Raw genomic sequence first — 20,080 nt, 5'->3', positions numbered from 1 at the left:
ATAATACTGTATAGTATACGACGCGAAAAAGTCTCTTGAAAATGATATCGGGGCCCGAACATTCGATTATGATAAATCGGCGCCGCATGTTACACAGACACCTGAATAAAAGTTAACACATATGGCTGCAGCTATACGGGTTAGTTTACTGTTTTCAGAATATATCCTAAACCAGACATATAAGTTGTTGTAAACTGTTAACATGTGCACAGTTTATGTTCGTCTTTGCTTTTAAAAATAATGTCATTGTGTGTCAACAAGATATGTGTGTGCGTGACGTACATTAAAATGATTTATATTTGAAACCCTTTCTGGAATTCGTTGTCAAGTAGTTTTTACTTCAGTTAACTTAAATGACAATGACATCCGAAGTACAGTATCGTTTAGTGCAATCAATATATACCGAAGTTTAATACTGTAGGTTTATTCAGTATTTATTCTACATCTCACGTGTGCAACTCAGGTGGCCGAGCGGTTAACGACTTAGTCCTAAATCAAATCCGGCGACGCAGGTTCGATTAATTCTTCTCATCGGCATGATATTTTTTTGTAAAAGGTTTATCTGATATCAGTAAATGCTATTTTTTTTTAATTAAATTGATCTGCCAAACATCATTGACCGTGACAGCAAATGTTAATGCCATGTCATTATATGATTAAAAAAATGCATTTCAAAAAAAGTTTAATATGTGTAAAACAAGTTGTGCCCCCCCCCTCAATTAGAAAGCCCTGGATCCGCCACTGATGGATGGGTTGGAAAATAAACATCAGTATTTCACGTTTTCTGATATTGACACAGGACTGCATTTCCTTTAAAAATGGTTTTAATAAATAACATTTTGTCTAAATGATAAATTGTTGGTTTTAAAAAAATATTATATCAATATGATAAAATAAATACATTATTGCCACAGTGTGGTTTTGTTGACTTGTTATTAATTTAATAAATGTGCATGTCTCTTCAACATAAAAAGATTTGATTTATCTTAAATACATGTGTATGTTGTTACACACTGACTTGGAATTTATTTACATAGTTTTATGAAAATAAAGACAAGAAATTATATTCCATGTCTGTTGGTGTTGTGGTCCTTGTAAGTGGCAATGGAATCACGCAATGGTTTATCTAAGGCCATATAGAGAATAAGTTACGTATAATATAATATTACGCTGAAAAACTAATAATGTCTCTGTAGTGATACTGATACCAAAAGTCACCTATAATATAACTGAGTTTAAATTTGAATAATAATACCCATATACTATTACAGTCAAAGCTACTATTTTGAATAACATATAAAACTAAACGTTTTAGTGTCAACCTTTAAAAAAGCATGATAAATATATTAAATTAGTATCAAAAGGAATGGCCCCTTACAAAACGCATTTGATTTTTTCAAGCACAAAGTTGAAACTGACTATACATTCCTTAGATGGCATCTTCCACAAAAAACACACACTTGAATGTACGAAGCTATTGCATTTTAATGAAAGTGATACTTTTAATTTCGGGTTAGCAAGCACAATTTATTGGCAGCTAGTATTCACTTAAAACTTGTTACGGTATATTAAAGATTATATGGATGAGGTTTGCATGCTCATGCATTTTTAGTTGCTGCAATATCAAACACATTGTGCGAAGTAAAAGTTCAACACCCCTGTTTCTGGAATGAGCTAATCCATTGAGATGTTGCTTGTGTAATATTTGTCATTTGTCAAACTATTTATGAGAGAAGGAGCGTATACATTGTTGACAGTTTTTTTCAGGTATTTCGTTGAATATTTACCATTTTAATATGCTGGGCAGATTTAATAAAGTGCACAGAATTCTATAAAGAGGAAATATGCATTGAAACAGATAAGTGCGATTTTATTAAATTGGTACTACAGTACAGTACCATGATACCAGTATATTAGATTTTCATTTGTCATTTTCATTCTCAAAGTTACACCATAAGCCATATATATTGGTGTAAATTACAATTATAAGTACATGTTTACGCTACTGTGGTGTTAAACGCGGTAATGGATTTGATCGGTATTTTTTTCATTAAAATTCAACGACCTTTTCGTAATGTCGTGGTATATGGCGAAACAGTCAACGATGTTAACAGAAAAATGCGGTAAACACGCACTGATCGGAACAATGTTTATCAGTGCATTGTGGGAAGTTTCATGAATATTTGGTTAGGTTAAAGTTGTCCAAGTTGGTTAACTAAGCCGCCGCATTTTCTGCCTTTATACAAACGGATAAACAGTTTGGATAAAATGGCCAACTTGGTTAAAGTTAACCGCTGGACAACTTTAACCAGCGGTTAAATCTAACCAACTTTTATACAACTGGCTGCAGTTCTCTGATATTTTGTATGATGTTTGTGAATGATTTGATAGAAAATATTAATGGTAATATCGATGATATTTTCAATTATAACGAACTACGTCTTTTCCTTTTTCTTTACGCCAACGACAAAGTTGTATTTGTTAAGTCGCTACAATCAATGTTCACAGACAAACACTGGACCTGGTAGAAACGTTTAAATATATTGGTATATATATATATATATATATATATATATATATATATATATATATATATATATATATATATATATATATTCTAGAATGGACAGTGGTATCGATGTCAAAAGGAAATTGCTCAGCATGCATCATATGCACTAAATTGGTTATTTTCTATATTTTATAAAGTTGATTGTCCTTTAAAAAAAACTGATTTTTCAATATTTATGCGAAAAGCTACAGAAACAAGCTCAGTACCAAAAAGTTTAAACATAAACCCGGTTTAATGGCACTAGTTTCATCGATTTTTCATTTCGGGAGTTAACGTATCGGCTCGCACCCGTTCTGGATTTGACCTAATTCATACCCAATGTTTAAGAAAATTATTAAATGTTAAAAAAATGACTAACAGATCCGCATTATAGGGTGAACTTGGTAGAGTTCCTTTGACAATTATCCGTTAACTTGGAATGCTAAACCGTTGGGCTAAAATACTTAAATCAGACGAAAAAATACCACACAATACCAATATCGAAAATAAAACAACGATTGTTTCATATGTGTTATCAATCAAGGTATACCTATATAAATAAGTCTTGTAAATTAGAGTCATATTGATTTTTTTTACACAAACCTTCGTGTTCGAAAATTATACAGACAATATTTATGTCTTAAAATATAGAGTCGTTTTAACTAAATTTAGAGTATCTGCACATACACTAGAAATAGAGACTGAAAGGTATGATAATACACAAAAATCGACTTTTGTAAAATTTGTTCAATGACAGCTGTAGAAACAGAATTTCACTTTTTGCTTGTTTACTCTGTAAACAAGGACCTAGGGAAATTATTTTTGAAACCTTACTTTTGTATATGGCCTACATTAAATAGGATTGAAATACTTTTCTGGTTTCTGTTTTTTATTGCCCAAATGTTCATTCATACACACATTTATAAATGACATATATATGTATACCATTTAATACAAACCGTTATTCTAAATAATACCAATGTGAACAAATAAATATTGATCTTACTCTTTGTTTGAAAACTCCTAAGAGCGTTTGGGACTTGTTTTCTAAAAAAAAGGTAGACAAAAAAAAATGGGAGAGGTGGTGTGTATTTGATGTTTCGGAATAGTGTTCCTAACATAAATGTTAAATTTAAAAATGAAAAAAAACTACTAACTTTAAAAAACCTGGATCTATATAGTAGTAAAGTTCTTTGGTGGATATTTCATTCATATGCGCTTTACAATACTACTATGTACTAGAGCTGTTTTACTAAGATAATAAGTGTTCTAATTGTTGACATCGTCTATTATAGGTGTTGATTTTATTCTTCATTGTTGCTATTGTTTTCTCTATTTTTAGTCGTTTATTGATATATTGGACAAACATGGCACATGCTGGTATCTTTCATTCACATTTTCATTTAAAAATGAAACATTTTCCTAGAAGTATCAAAAAATTTATTTGATAACCAAATTGTTCTTTGTTTGGCATTAAATCACAAAAGCTTATGGTTTTATATGATAGTTCTCTAAAGCTCACTTCATTGAAAAACAATTGTTATTACTGTTATTACTGTTCTTAATTCACCCCAAAACGTCTGCGAAATATGACATTCCCAAAACATATGGATGTTTGAGTCGATGTTCATTACACAAAAATCACATAACCTTGATGCAACAATATTGTACGTGTAAAGCTTATCATTGTTTGGAAGGATATTCATTATGTAATTTTATTGGAATTCCCGAAGTTTCGTATCTATCGTTAGTTTGAGCGCCTGTGTCTACACATTTTACCATTGTATAGAGTTAAAATGAAATTGAGATTCCCAGTTTTCTTCTCGAGTTCTATTTTCAGGTTTAAGTTGTATTATAAGATTCTTGAAGACTATTTTACTAATTTTTGTATTTTCCTCCTTTTTATCAACAAAGTAAGTTGGTGTGTTATATGATATGCCTTCACTTTTCAGTCATCAGGAATACTGCTGATTAAAGCATGTTTTTTCAAAAAATCATGTGTACCAAGATCGTATAGTCTCGATAAGTCGTCAAAGTCATTTAAAGTTGTTTTTTCTGTACTCAAACAAATGTTCGACATATTTAAGACCCCTATTATGCCATTCTTTGTAAAAAAAAATGTTATATTATTAGGGAGTTATATTTTGCTATTGTTCCATATTATTTTTTTGCTACGATCGGAGTATCCGTCTAATATGTAAACGATGCCCATGATTGTATGACTTCTAGAAGAAAAACAGATTTTAATTTAAGATTTTGAGTGCTTTTCGGATCCAAACAACTTTTAAAAATTACATCTTCTCCAAACTGTTTGGTCATTTGCATATATAATTTAACCCATATAGATTGTTTGTTTAAAACAATTCTTTTTACCCAGCTTGCATTAATTGCTTTGACAAAAATAGATATATTGAGCATTTTTTAACCACCATTTTCATATTCTTGAGTTATTTGATTTCTTGATATTTTATCGGTTTTCCATTCCATAAGAATTTGTACATTTTGTTTTGTATCATTTTTAAACATGTTTCAGATGGTGTTTCCAAAACAGTTAGTGGGAAATAAGTTTTGGGAACGCAAACGTTTTGATTACAGTGATTTTGCCAAGTAACGAAATATTCCGTTTTTTTCCATTTTTCAAGACATGCCTCAAATTCTAAAATCTTATCAGTGAAGTTTACTTTCCATTTCAACCGTGCCGTTGGTAAATGTTATGCCTAGCGCAGATGTTTGGGTGATTTGCCAATTACATTTCTTACAAAACGGTATGCCAGCGTATTTAAGTGGACCTAATCGTAAAACTGCACATTTATCTTTATTTAATGTTAACCCTGAAACTTTTCCAAAATCGTTTAGACTAATCATAAGTTCTTCGAAATATTTTTGTGTTCCATCCATAAGGAAACTGGCATCATCAGCAAATAAGGTTTGTTTCAGTTCTGTATTATGTACATTTATAACTTTAAGATTTTGTTTATATTGATTTCAACAGCAAGCGCTTCTATACAAAAGGAATAAGTACGGAGAAAATGGGCATCCTTGGCGTACACCTTTTTTAATGTTGAAAAAGATAACCGTTGTTGGTAACACAAGCCATTGCATTTTTATCAAATAATCGAACCCATTTAATTATATTTTCACTGAAAATAAATTTTTTAAGACATTCGATCATCAATTTGTGATCTAAGCTGTCGAATGCTTTGTTAAAATCTGAATAAAATATGAGGCCATTTATATCATTTTCATTTACAAAATTAATAGCTTCTTGTAAAATACGAACATTTTCCCCAATATATCTTCCTTTTATAAATCCTGTTTGTTCAGTATATTATTGAGCAGGGGTTTTATCCTATTAGCAATTGCTTTTGAAGCTATTTTATAGTCAATGTTTAATAAGGAAAAAGGTCTCCAGTTATTAATGTTACTTGTGTCCTTGTCTTTTTTTGGAAGAAGTGTTATGACGCTTTGTATTGTAGCTGGGTAAGATTGTCGTTTTCTAATGAAAAATTGAGTGAGTCTTTTAGATAAGTTTTTATTTCATTCCAAATTTTTTTGTAAAATTCTGCAGTCAAACTATCAGACACTGGGCTTTTATCAAGTTTCATATCTTTAAGAGCATTATAGCATTCAGTTTCTGATAAATGTTCGGCATGCATGTTTTCTTAAGTAATAGTGTTTGTAATGTTTGTCAGAAATCGTGAATTAATAGATTATTCTATATTTTCGTCCTGTCTGTATAATGATTCATAATACGATTTAACATACTCTAATATTTTATGTTTATCAGTTTCAATATTTTCATCAATATTTAATTGTGTGATTGTTTTATGCTGTGCACGTTTTTTTTTCTAAATTAGCGAAATATTTTGTGTTCTTTTCAAAACCTTCTATCCATTCTGCTTTAGACCGTAGTAATATACCTTTTATTTTTTCTTCATTAATTTTATCGAGTTTTTCTTTTTCATGATTAAGTTTATCCAGTATTTCGGCGTTTTTCGATTCCAGAAGTTCTTGTTCAATTTTAGTAATGTTTTTCAAAATTTCTTTTTAATGTTCTATTGTTGTTTTCTTTTTATTGCTTGAATACTTTATAGATTCACCACGGATGCGGCCTTTATTTATTTCCCATAGGGTATTTGGGTTTGATTCTCTATTTAATTCTACGATCTCTGTGATACATCGCTTGATTTGATTTCGAAAATTGTTATCTGCAAGGATTGAGTTATTAAATTTAAACTATCGTGGACCTCGCTTATTTTCATTTAAATTAATTTGTATGCTTACTAGTGAGTGGTCAGATTTAAAACCGGGTTTTATTTGCATGCGATAACTTTATTGAAGAGTTCATTTGATGCCAAAAAGTAATCAAGTCTACAAAAAAGTGTTGGTTTGCTATTTGTACCTCCGTTTGTCTTTATTTTTGACGCGCCATATATCACACATATTATAACTTTCTAGTATCATGTTAAGTTGTCTCCTGCAAGTTTAATGCGTTGTTATGTTGCCGTTAAGTTTATCTACTTTAGGGTCTAAAACAGTATTAAAATCACCACCTATTAATAGAGTTTTATCCTTGTTGAGGTCAATATGTTCTTCTAAAGTTTGTATAAATTCTAAATCATCTGGATTCGGACCATAAACATTAATAACTAATATACTTATATCATTTGTTTTGATATTTAGAAGCTGTAATCGGCCTGGTATTATTTCTTTATATTCTTCAACTGTGTAATTGATGTTTGTATTTAGGAAAATTCCCACGCCCTTACTATTTGTACTGTTTCCACTAAGAAAGCACTGCCCTACCCAAGGTTTCTTCCAGTCATTAACATTATTTACTGTATGTGACAAATGTATTTCTTGTAGCAAGCATATTGAAAAGTTATTTGTTTTTAACCAGCTTAGAACTTCTTCGCGCTAAGATCGAGAACCGATGCCATTAACATTAAAATTACATACATCTACAGGCATAGTTGTTATAACTGGTATTCATGTTCACAATTTGCTCTTTAATACGAAATATACTTACGAATGCAACCCACTTAACAATACAAAATAAACTGTGCTGATTATAATATTTAAAAAGTAAAGACCAAAACGTATTAATGCTACCTATATAGAAAGTCAAGTACAAAACACACTCCTTTATACGTAGTTTGCAAACGAGTGAAAACAAGTAAGTACTACAAAAAATATTGTGATGACTAAAAATCATATTAAGTGAAAAACAAAAGAAAAAGCATAGAAAATGTACTTATGTAGATAGGAAGTGTGGTGGAATGAACTGCCAGTATCATTCTTCTTGAATATGCACACCTTATATATGAATGTTTTACATTTAATGCATGTATTATTTCTTAACGCTATAAGCCTTAACGTATTCATAGCAAAAATTACAATAAACAACATGCATACAAACATAAAGAGAATAACACGTATTTAATTACTAGTTTAACATCTTAAGAGGGCAGTGTAGTACTAAAACATATATTGTACAAAGGAAAAAGAAAGAAAAAAAATGTTTCACTTGTAACCACAAATAAAAAAGTCAGCTGAATATTGCGAAATACACATTTTTTGCAACGAAATTAAGAAATAATTTTTTTCCGACATCCTAAAATATTTCAGTTAAATAATGATCCTCAAATGATACTTTTTTCTGAAATTTTGTAAAATTACATTTTAATAATATACATGTAGATAATAGTATTTCATGCATATATTTTTTAATACATTATATCCCTTTGTTAAGTTCTATTTACCTCTTTTTATGTGCTAGTTTTCACTGCTATTAACTTGTAATTACAAAAGCCGTTTCAGTTTTTATTTTTACTATTCAGGTTTAGGACACTAAAATCTATGAGTATCGAACGGGAGATTTTATATGTTAATATTTCTTAACACTTTTCATATTTTGTTGACTATTTACTACGACAACTTACCTTGTACCACTTTGAAAGTTTGAATCTAAAATAATAGTTATGTTTGCAATAAACCGGATTTGCAAACATAAGCCGGATGCTGTTCGTAAATGTATTAAAAAATTACTTGCAAATGAATATCATTAAATTGCAAATAATTAGATCACTTACGGCCTGATTTAATAACATTTAAGTTATTCATTCGTTGTAATTTACTGGAAAGGCCTTTATCCCACCAGGACCGTTTTAGTTCTAATAGATATACAAACCCTTAATGGCTTTTCCATATCAGGACTCGAACGGTTTTCAGCATTTAAAGGGAACTCGATAACATGTTTATTATTGATCCGTAAATATCACACCCACCATGATACATTCACCGTTTAACGTTTGTTATTAGATTATATGTTCAAATTTCAACAAGAAGCGCGTCAGAAATTACGTTGCGCGTTGATATAATAACATACACAATTATACAAAATAATGACAGAGTAAAACATTCATTATATATAATATTGTCGGACCCTTTGGGTGTATGCTCTGCAAATGTCGCTCTTTATTATAAGTCGTAAATAGTTGTGACAATTACGTTTTCTTGAAAACCGAACATAAAATCCGATTTTTATAATGATACGATTTTAAGTGCGTGCTATTCCAATGCGCTTTGAAACAAATGATTGACGCAAATATTTCTGTATATTGTAGTATATCTAAAAAAGGTTATAGTTATATATACAAATCAAGAAGAGACACCACCTAACGTAGTGTTTATTACAAGTTCCTTTTGAGAATACCAGCAAATACATTACTTTTTAAGTACAAACTTGTCGATTGTATAAAATGCTCAGTTTGCCATTCTGTTGTCGAATCCATAGAACATCTATATTTGGAGTGCTATGAAACACAAGATTTGTGGAACAAATTAAATAATTGCATTGCCTCAACAACAATTTATATCGTAATCAATAAACGTGAGGCTTTATTGGGGATAGTATGTAAAAACAAATACAGTAATATTTGCAACTTTCTTATTGTTTTAATGAAATTTTATATAAACTCAACCAAGTGTAATGATAGACATCTATCCTTTAATTCATATATGATGTATCTTAAATTCAGAATTAAAATAGAAGAGCAAATTGCTTAAAAAAACGATAAGTATGAAGCCCACAATAAAAAGTGGGAAATACTGAAACTAACATTATCAGTAAAAGATACAAATAGCCATAATGATTCATTTTTTATTTTTATTTTTATTTTGTGATGTATGTATTTGTTTAATTATTTAACAAATATTGAATCTCTCTTGTAGTTTTTCTTGTATGAATATCTAAGTGTAGGGGACATCACTGTCGCGTGTGTGTGTGTGTGTGTGCGTGTGTGTGCGTGTGTATGTGTGTGTGTGTGTGTGTGCGTGTGTGAGCTTAACCATACTAATATAAAATGCAAAGAAGGTTATATTATATAAAGTTGAATATACATGAATATGTAGTGTGTTATTGTACTCTTTGTGAAAATAAATGAGAAAAAAAGAAGTTACGACACCATAAATGGAAAAACAACGTAGTTCGCGATCATCTATAATGATAGTGAAGCTCAGCCGTATCTACTCGGCAGACTCCAGAAATTTTCGGAAGACAGATGGAAGTGTTCCGATTGGCTAACAACCAATTTACATTCTGTCGCAAAAAAAAACAAACGTTTTGATAAAAGGCTGTGCAACGTGATACAAATCATCGTTCGAACCTAAATTATCGCGCACTATCAAACTGAAATATATCGTTTAAGTTATTGGTACAAAAACGTTATATCATATATCTAATATATGTTTTGTGTTATTCAGTGTTTATATAAACTTTGTATGAATTCAATTATATGTTCAAGACATCCCTATTTGAGGTCTCTACTCATGGTGTAAACAAACTTAACCGTTGGCCTCTAAGCATACAGTGTACACCAATCGAAACGTTATAGTTAAAGTGTAATTAAACACGGCGTTAATACAACACGTAATTGATCAATAATATTGGTCAAAAATAATCTTATACAACTTCTGTGAATAAAACAGTTACCTTGCATATTCCCTGTGGTAATAACGATGACATCAGCTTTGGTGCTCGCTGTAGCTTAATGAATTCAACTCTAAGTGTGTATAGTCTCGACACTGGCAGATTCAACACGTCTGAGTACGACCGTCCTTCCAATCCAAGTTCGGTAAGGTGTTCAAGGTTTTCAATACGTCGTAAATTAAGAGTGCCCTGTCGATGTAGCCATTTCAAAACCTTTCCCTTCACAACTTTAAGGATTCCCTTTGGTTCTAGATCTTTATGTAGCCAGTTCAAGTTTGTACAGTTTGACACTTGAAGTGATTTCATTGTTTTCATATCAGAGTTGTAGAATGAAGATGCGAGGTTCGGAGCTTGCTGGGGAGAACTGAATTGTATTTCGCATTTTACTAAATTACTCACATTCAAACCAGCGACATCTTTGAAAACGCTTAAGTTTAATCCGAAGTACTTCAGACCCCTCCAATTCTCTAAATCAAGAACTTGGTTGTCATTACTCTTCGCTAAAGACAATGCCAGTTCGGGATTGCGAAATATATACAATGATACTATGTATGATTGGTTTGTCTTAATATATTCTTCAATGACGGGTTTTTCGTCTCTGTTTGGCTCGCCTACATATCCAAGATACATGTGCTGTAGACTTAATTTCACCCCGGAGCTTTCTCCCCTGTTTAGCTCTATTTGACCTTGAATGATCTTTTTCTGAAACTTTACTAGTTCATAACTATAATTACTATCTCTTTCGCAAAATTCAGTGAACAGCTCATTCATTATTCTCGAAGGTTCTTCGGCAGCTTTGGAATTCAAACCGCAAAGGAAAATTAAAACTTCGGACAAGCTAGTTCCGCTTTCACTTCTGTAAATTTGGTATGTTTTTTTGATATGCAAGATCGACGTTGAAATGTCTTTTGATAAATACAGCGCCGCTAGGTACTCTTGAAACGATTTGTGCAAAAAGTGGTATTTCGGAGAATATTCACCAGGAACATTGATGCAGGATATGATGCCAGATTCTAACGATGCACCTTTTTGATTTTTGAAGATCGTATTCTCCTCCTGATTTATTTCAAACACAATTGAACTATCTTCATCTTTAGCAAATAACTGTTCAAATGCTATTTGGCTCAGAGCATTTATCATGTCGCTGTATTTGGATTCAGTACATGATTTGTTCTTCTCACATGATTCAAACCATCGTTCCTTCAGCAAGGTTTTGTAAAGATCAGAACGTTTCATATCTTCCGAAAGTTTTCCCTTGTACCAAAGCCAAACGATATGAGATAACACGATTGGACATTTACTGAAATGCCACATACGCTTTTGTTTGATGTCCGTGATGCATTGATCCTTTAATTTTGTTGTGCCGTGAATGGTATTTAATCTAGAAACTATTTTTTCAATTAGTTTGTCAGGATACGTAACTCCCTTCAACATCACGTTATTCCCAATCTTAGAGCAGTCTATTTTTAGCTCAGCCAGTTTGTACGGCCTAGTTGTGGTTAATAGGGTACATTTCTTCCAACTAGTATCAACATGGGGAGTTTTCTCACTCAGAGTGCACCTTTCAGGATGCTGCCATTCGTCTAGGCCATCAAGCAATAGCAGACAGGTGTTGGTTTCCAAAATGTCTTAAAGCAATATTATTTCGCTTTCTTGTTCTAATCTGTTCCTGCCAATAATATATTTCAATATCATATTCGAGATGTTGCATTCATCCTTTGCCTCTCGGAGAATAACGTAAAATACGAATTCAAACTGACTTAACATTTCACTCCATTTATCCGTTGACTGCCCCTCCCGTTGCTGTTTTGTTTCACACCAATCATGAACGATCTTCTTACATAGCGAGGACTTTCCAGAGCCAGGCTCTCCTTCAACAAATATCGTTTTAGCCATCGTGCCCTCTTTGCTTCGAAAAATGTTATTTAAATCTATAGGCCTTTCTTCTTTTCCATTTTCCTTTAAAGTAAGTTTAGGCTCTTCATATACTTTTTCAAGTGCATCATCAATGTCAATACGAACTCTTAATGTGCTTGCATTTTCTTTGTACAGTTCAAATAGCTTATTTCTCAATTCTGAAAATTAAATTATTTGCGTTAAGGCAGATATCCTTCCTAAATACTAAATATAGAAATATACTGATATCTAGATGTACAGATATCCTTTCTAAATGCTAAGAATATATATAAATATATTTATCAACATAAAATAACTGCCATATGGGATAGCTTTTAAGAAACTTTAATTGTCCACATTGATTACCTTTGTAATCAATAGTGTAATTAATTGAGCAATTTGGTTATTTTGTGTAACATTCATGCTATTATTTAAAATTTTCTGTTTTTTAGTTTATACCACCGGCGCAACCAGATTATAACTGATTGTATATTAAAAACATATAGTCGAGTCGAATAAACATTTATTATTTCTCTTACGCTCTTTATAATTTTGGATCTGTAGCAAGACATTATGAGGTCACAAATCGTTCTGGTCCCACACATACTAAATAAGCAATGATCTTAATTACGCATCACAAACTGGGGACCGCAGTTCTTTTGTCAAAAGCAAGATACTATGAAGTCACACAGATTTCTTACCCAATAATTATTATAAGACTCAGTTCAGCATGTCGCGGTTTATATAATCAATTCAAAGAAATGCGCAAAGTAAAGGCATAAACTCTTCGTCTCTCTCATAACCATGTCGTAATAGCAATATAGTATAAATACTCAAAATTAAGTTTACTTTGGAATGGGCTGCTTTCTAATGATTCATCCAACGCTTTCTGCCATCCAGGGTCAACTGCTCTAAACGTTAGAATGTGATCAATGTCCCCTTGTGTGTATGAATGTTGTGACGTTTCTGTCGGCAAACAGTTGAGGTGATTGTTGAAATGCCTGTGTATGTCATAATCTCTTATTAAAGGTCTATTTTTGCAACAGTTACATTCCCAGGGTTTTGTCAATACATCGACAATGTCATTTACGAACTGGCTACCTGCTTGTCCACATATAGCTTTTTGTCGGCTTGTTACCGCATTGATCTGCAATACCGCTTTGTCGCCCAGATTAAACTTCTTTGGGTAGCAGCAATCAAGAAATACAATTACTTTCGTCACATGTTTAAGACCATTGATTTTCATTTCAAGCTCACTATCTTTCAACGGTTAAGTATCTAGTTGAAATATTCCATCCCAATGATGACCCGAATAAACTAGTACGATGGTGGTGATCTCTGGAGTATCAACATTGTTGAACGCCTTCTCTAATTGTTCACCGTACGTTGTATTAGATTTCTTTACTGTGACAACATTGTTCCTGGAAAAGAATCATATGTGCGTCAAAGGATTTCAATTGTCATAGGATTATAATTTTTAGATTATACACCAGATTAAGTTTGAATAAAATACTGAATTATGCAAATAGTTACTCGTTTTGATCAGTACGTCAAACCCTGTTGTGATCAATATAACGATGTCTTTGCATGTAACTCATTTGACCTTTACGTTCCATTTAGCAAGTTTTAAAAACGACATGACCGTAAACGTTACATGAATGTAACAGTACGAAGACCTGTCCATGTTAAACAGTGACGTGGATGACTACACTCTTAAAACAAGCAAGCTCCACAGTGTAAACGCCATACATGTACTACTATCTTTATTACTGTTCGATTAACTATACACTGTATATTGAACACAATAAAACGTACCTTACACCCATTAAAGTCACTTTTGTAATTACTCTATCTTTCAGCTTTTCTATATCGTCTTCAAAACGTTTTGTTATGTCCTGCTTCTCATCTGTGCCCGCTATCATAATTGCACACCAGCCATCACCTAAATTACCCATATTAACCTTAGTTATGTGCAATGATTTCAGCAATGGCAATTTCTTCAATAAAGAACGGGAGGCTTACAATCAGCGATCAAGGCTTATGTTATCACTATCAAAGGGGCTTTACTCTATAGTTATCAAGGTAATGCCAATGTTTTTAACACGTAAGGGGTAGCTAAAATAAAGGCCGGACCTATTTTACGTCGCAATGATCATTGGTGATATAAAATATGTGAAATGAGGTCTGTAGAGCTTATGTGCAACGAACGTATGCACAGTTTTAAATTTTTCTTTGTACAGTCTGATAAAGACCATTAACTGGGTTATTAACATCACTCTCATTAACAAAGCTCCGAGTGGGGATCGAACCCACGATCTTTAGATTCGTGTCCGATACGCTTACCACTAAGCCATCGCCACCGATAATGTACAGTGATCAAGACAAAGCCAATGTTGTCAACACGTTAGAGTACGGTGCTATAAAATAATAAAGGCAATGCCAATGACATCAACACATGAGGAGAGTCTACAATACAGTGCTCAAGGTGTGTTAAACACACTCTATGGTCTGAATTCAAATGGACTTTTTGATCAGATTACTATTTTTGCAATTTACATGCTTAACCAGTTGTAACGATTACTAAATGTACTTTTGTTTAATTTCAGCTGTGACGCTTGACGTGATAATAACATCAGATCAATAGTCAGAAATTGGTCTGTTATGCAAAGTAATGTTCAGACTTTACAGTTTGATAGGTATGAAATACATGTTTATGCTCTCTGAATAGTATTGCTCACCGACTGGGGACCGTATTTTGTCTTGATCACACGTGTGGCATTTGACAGGATTGAATTGCCAGTTCCGCAAACATCCAACGCACATCTGTATTTTGGAACCACAGAATTGATCATGTGTAAGCTTTTCGAAAGTCTTCTCTGAAATCAATATTCAAAATGCATGTATAAGATTTCTTTTCCTGTGCATGTGATATACAATTGCAGTATTCAATGTGTTCATAAGATGTGTACGCTACTGTTTGTCCTTTGTATTCAGATTCTTAACCATCAACATACACTACTTTATAAGTTCTCCTTTGTTTGCTTGTTTTAACTAAGCCATGTGAACTACGAAACTTTTGTTTGTTTGTATGGTATCAACCGACGATGTATATAATGCATAATTAAAGATAACCAAAATTCCCTGCATAGTTTTTTAAAATGTTCAATTTATCAAACTATTGCGGTCGGTTTCACCATTTTCACCATTTATTTAATAATGTTTTTAAAAACTCTTAAAGGTAGGACACAAGTCGCAAATGCATGGAAAATGTGCCGTAATTTAAAATAACACAATTGATCATGAATGAAAACGTAACTATACCATACCGGGCTTATTTACGCAGCAAATCTCACACTTTTCTTTCGTTTTTCCAACGTCTTGCAATGGGGTCCACCAGTTTATACCCTCTCCTCTGAGATCCGACTGGAAATGTATTATTATTATTATTATTATTATATAAACGTACCTCAGATGCATCTGTAGATGATATTTAATATTTGCTGAGTGATAACATTGCTGCAGAAAAGGAATGCTGTCAATGCTTTACAATCACGGACTTTGGATAATTATATATAAATTAACGAAAAGACGTGGCAATTGGAAATTTACTATTTCTTGCAAACCAGATACAAAAAGCGTGTTTAAAGTGATCAAATGACTAAACATTAATGTGTTTTTTTCGTTATATGCAGTTACCACTGAGTGAATCAATTTTAAATAACTTCTACCTATTACAGAGTTGAGCTATGGACATGTAGCATGCATTAGTTATACCTCTTAACAAGTAGGTCAGCACCAATTCCAGTCGTGTTTATGGATCAAACTTTATCTATAACCAAGCCACCTGTTCGAACCTAATATGAATAAGCTGGATATCAAAGCATCATTCGAATTTGTACATGAATAAAGACCAATATTCTTACCTCCAATTCTACTACTAGTAGTAGTAGTAGTAGTAGTAGTAGTAGTAGTAGTAGTAGTAGTAGTAGTAGTAGCAGTAGTAGCAGTAGCAGTAGAAGTAGTAGTAGTAGTAGTAGTAGTAGTAGTAGTAGTAGTAGTAGTAGTAGTAGCAGTAGTAGCAGTAGCAGTAGAAGTAGTAGAAGTAATAGCAGTAGTAGTAGCAGTAGTTTTGTTGAAGCAGTAGTAGTCGAAGTAGTAGTAGTAATAATAGTAGTAGCAGTAAAATTAGCAGCAGCAGAAGCAGCAGCAGCAGCTGTAGTAGAAGTAATAGTAATAGTATTGTTGTAGTAGTTGAAGTAGAAGTAATTGTAGTAGTAGCAATAGTAGTAGTAGTAGTAGTAGTAGTAGTAGTAGTAGTAGTAGTAGTAGTAGTAGTAGTAGTAGTAGTAGTAGTAGTAATAGTAGTAGTAGTAGTAGAAGTAGTAGTAGTAGTAGTAGTAGTAGTAGTAGTAGTAGTAGTAGTAGTAGTAGTAGTAGTAGTAGTAGTAGAAGTAGTAGTAGTAGTAGTAGTAGTAGTAGTAGTAGTAGTAGTAGTAGTAGTAGTAGTAGTAGTAGTAATAGTAGTAGTAGAAGTAGTAGTAGTTATAGTAGTAGTAGTAGTAGTAGTAGTAGTAGTAGTAGTAGTAGTAGTAGTAGTAGTAGTAGTAGTAGTAGTAGTAGTAGTAGTAGTAGTAGTAGTAGTAGTAGTAGTAGTAGTAGAAGAAGTAGTAGTAGTAGTAGTAGTAGTAGTAGTAGTAGTAGTAGTAGTAGTAGTAGTAGTAGTAGTAGTAGTAGTAGTAGTAGTAGTAGTAGTAGAAGTAGTAGTAGTAGTAGTAGTAGTAGTAGTAGTAGTAGTAGTAGTAGTAGTAGTAGTAGTAGTAGTAGTAGTAGTAGTAGTAGTAGTAGTAGTAGTAGTAGTAGTAGTAGTAGTAGTAATAGTAGTAGTAGTAGTAGTAGTAATAGTAGTAGTAGTAGTAGTAGTAGTAGTAGTAGTAGTAGTAGTAGTAGTAGTAGTAGTAGTAGTGGTAGTGGTAGTGGTTGTGGTAGTAGTAATCGTAGTTGTAATAGTTCACTTTTGTTATTTCACTGACAGGACCTCTTTATTTTGCGAAAGGCTAGAAATTGAATATATACATAAGTAGACCATACTTTCTTTGAAGGCGTGCACATCTTTGTTTTTGTCCTCTTGAAACTGTTCCTCCCCAACTCCTCCTTCGACCGATTTTGGTGTAAGAAATAACAATCGGGCGTTTTTCTGCTCATCCAATAGAACGTTTTGCATGCAAATGTTGCCATGGGATACAGGTTTTCTGGATAATTAAATATCTTAAGAGATGCATTTTGGAGACATTTACTTTATTTTAAATGACCTTGTGACCATGCCAAGTCTTAGCGAGCTTACATTCGGCAGTCCGTAAATAAGTGTCACAATCTGGTATGAGGGTTATCTACTTCTAAACAATTACATGTCACATACAGTTATTTAAAAATCAAAACATGTTGCATTGTTGAATAACCTTAACGCTTGTATTTTGTTATATTGACATAAATACACATCTAATACAAATACAAAGCAAATGAGACGTACCATTGCATGTACGATAAGACTTCATTAAGATTATACAAATTAAAGTATTTTAGTACAGTTTTACTTATGTAAAGTATACCCACGCTATTAAAGTTTTGAATGATGTTACATGAATAAGAGTGTCACTGACCTTTCACATTTTGGTGGCTGATGAAGATATTCAATGGCCCGGCATATTTGGTAAAGTATTCGTAACTTATCCTTCCATTCTAACGTTTGCGGTCTTTCAAGTGTTATTTCCGGTTTTCTCTCAGATGGTATTTCCGTTTCGACCGCTGCTGTTTTATCTCTTTCTTTCTGTATTACTTCATCTAAGGTCCCCCCTCCGAAGTATGGTGCAACGAAGCTAACAGTCCTAATAATAAAAGTGCAAGCTATAAATATATAATAATCATCCTGATCGTTACACTTTTATCACGAAATGTCTTGGATTTACTTCTGAAATGTTTATGTTATTCTTTACAATGTCTCATACGAAATACTTCAGTTCTCAAGTTTGAAAAGTATATAACACTTATATACTCGTTTCATTTTCCCGTACGATAGCAGGAATATATATTCGTGAGTTTTGAAATAAGTTTAATTAATATAATAAACAAAGTCATTTAACACCACTTGGGTGTTCCGCATTGCTCTGCATACACAAAGTTTGGAATACAACTAAAGGATGCAGTGAGCGTATTATCAAGTTAAAAATAAATAATGTATGCTTTTCGTTGTTCCTCTAATGACTACGGGTTTGACTGTTTTTGAGACAGTTTCCGTCCAAAGATTTTCAAGATTGCATAAAGTATTAACCGTTTATGTAGTAAGCCACTTGGGGAACTATTAAAAAGATAAAGTATAACACATGTTACTCTTCATTTCTGTAGTAAGCCACTTGGGGAACTAATAACAAAATAAAGTATAGCACATGGTACTGTTCAGTTCTGTAGTAAGCCACTTAAGGAACTATTTACAAGATAAAGAATAGCACATGGTACTGTTTAGTTCTGTAGTAAGCCACTTGGGGAGCGATTTACAAGATACAATATAGCAAATATTACTGTTCAGTTATGTAGAAGGCCACTTGGGGAACAATTTATAAGAAACAATATATAGCAAATATTACTGTTCAGTTATGTAGTAATCCACTTGGGGAACTATTTACTAATATAATGTATAGCACATGGTACTGTACATTTATGTGGAAGGCCACTTGGGGAACTATTTACTAATATAAAGTATAGCACATGGTACTGTTCAGTTATGTAGTAATCCACTTGGGGAACTATTTACTAATATAAAGTATAGCACATGGTACTGTTCAGTTCTGTAGTAAGCCACTTGGGGAGCGATTGACAAGATACAATATAGCAAATATTACTGTTCATTTCTGTAGTAATCCACTTGGGGAACTATTTACTAATATAATGTATAGCACATGGTACTGTTCATTTATGTAGAAGGCCACTTGGGGAACGATTTACAACATACAAAATAAGAAATATTACTGTTCATTTATGTAGAAGGCCACTTTTGGGACGATGTACAAGATACATTATAGCAAATATTACTGTTCATTTATGTAAAAGGCCACTTTTGGGACGATTTACAAGACAAAGTATAACAAATATTACTGTTTATTTCTGTAGTAGGCCACTTGGGGAACAATTGCGTAATGTAGAATTATCTGTTCCAGGTTATTCTGAAACACATATACATCGCTATTTTAAGTTATGTAACATGTATCAAATACTAGTTCAGATAATCCTTTACTACAAATACTAAATAAGCATTGATATCACAATACCAAACAGATCGTGAGACTAATGCAGGGCACGATTTGCAGCCATCTCAGTGATATTAAAGTTAATTTCATATAGTGCATGTGCTGGTTTTTTTTGAATATTTTTATTCACAATTGCAAAAACAAATCCAAACTGAGTAAACATCAGAATTAAATTTCAATTTCGTCTTTCATACATATATCGTTTTATGTTGAATGGCGGCAATTCTGAAATAGTGAATCTCCCTAAAACTGTACGGTATAAAATGTTTTACTCATACCAAGCATGGGAAACCACTTTCAGCTAGAGTAGAGCTTGCTTAAGTCGGGCAAATGTCAAATTAAACGACT

The 20,080-nt window shown here is 32.5% G+C and overlaps 2 protein-coding genes across 8 annotated transcripts in view; both read right to left on the bottom strand.

Moving 5' to 3' along the window:
* Nucleotides 1-13,696, bottom strand: part of LOC128222101 (uncharacterized) — a 56,198-nt gene extending 42,502 nt beyond the window's left edge. Inside the window, exons 1-2 of the mRNA XM_052930947.1 lie at nucleotides 13,284-13,696; nucleotides 10,542-12,613 (exon numbers count right to left, since the gene is read on the bottom strand). Of these exons, the coding sequence (XP_052786907.1) occupies nucleotides 10,542-11,972 (1,431 nt within the window). The 5' untranslated portion in view covers nucleotides 11,973-12,613; nucleotides 13,284-13,696. The remainder of the gene's footprint in view (nucleotides 1-10,541; nucleotides 12,614-13,283) is intronic.
* A 1,481-nt stretch (nucleotides 13,697-15,177) lies between these two features.
* Nucleotides 15,178-20,080, bottom strand: part of LOC128222104 (uncharacterized) — a 24,362-nt gene continuing 19,459 nt past the window's right edge. For 3 of the 7 annotated variants that reach the window (XM_052930948.1, XM_052930949.1, XM_052930950.1), the window contains 5 exons: nucleotides 19,581-19,648; nucleotides 18,092-18,316; nucleotides 17,523-17,683; nucleotides 15,761-15,857; nucleotides 15,178-15,310 (listed from right to left, as the gene is read on the bottom strand). In XM_052930948.1, the coding sequence (XP_052786908.1) occupies nucleotides 15,784-15,857; nucleotides 17,523-17,683; nucleotides 18,092-18,316; nucleotides 19,581-19,648 (528 nt within the window). In that variant the 3' untranslated portion in view covers nucleotides 15,178-15,310; nucleotides 15,761-15,783. Of the gene's footprint in view, nucleotides 15,311-15,760; nucleotides 15,858-15,937; nucleotides 16,289-17,242; nucleotides 17,684-18,091; nucleotides 18,317-19,580; nucleotides 19,649-20,080 lie in introns of those variants that run through there. The other 4 variants (XR_008259069.1, XM_052930952.1, XM_052930953.1 and 1 more) reach the window with 4 other exon arrangements.

This window comes from Mya arenaria, chromosome 16 (assembly GCF_026914265.1).
Source record: "Mya arenaria isolate MELC-2E11 chromosome 16, ASM2691426v1".
Lineage (NCBI taxonomy): Eukaryota > Metazoa > Mollusca > Bivalvia > Myida > Myidae > Mya > Mya arenaria.
The sequence above is the reverse complement of the archived record's forward strand: the minus strand, read 5'-3'. Positions and strand labels throughout refer to the sequence as shown.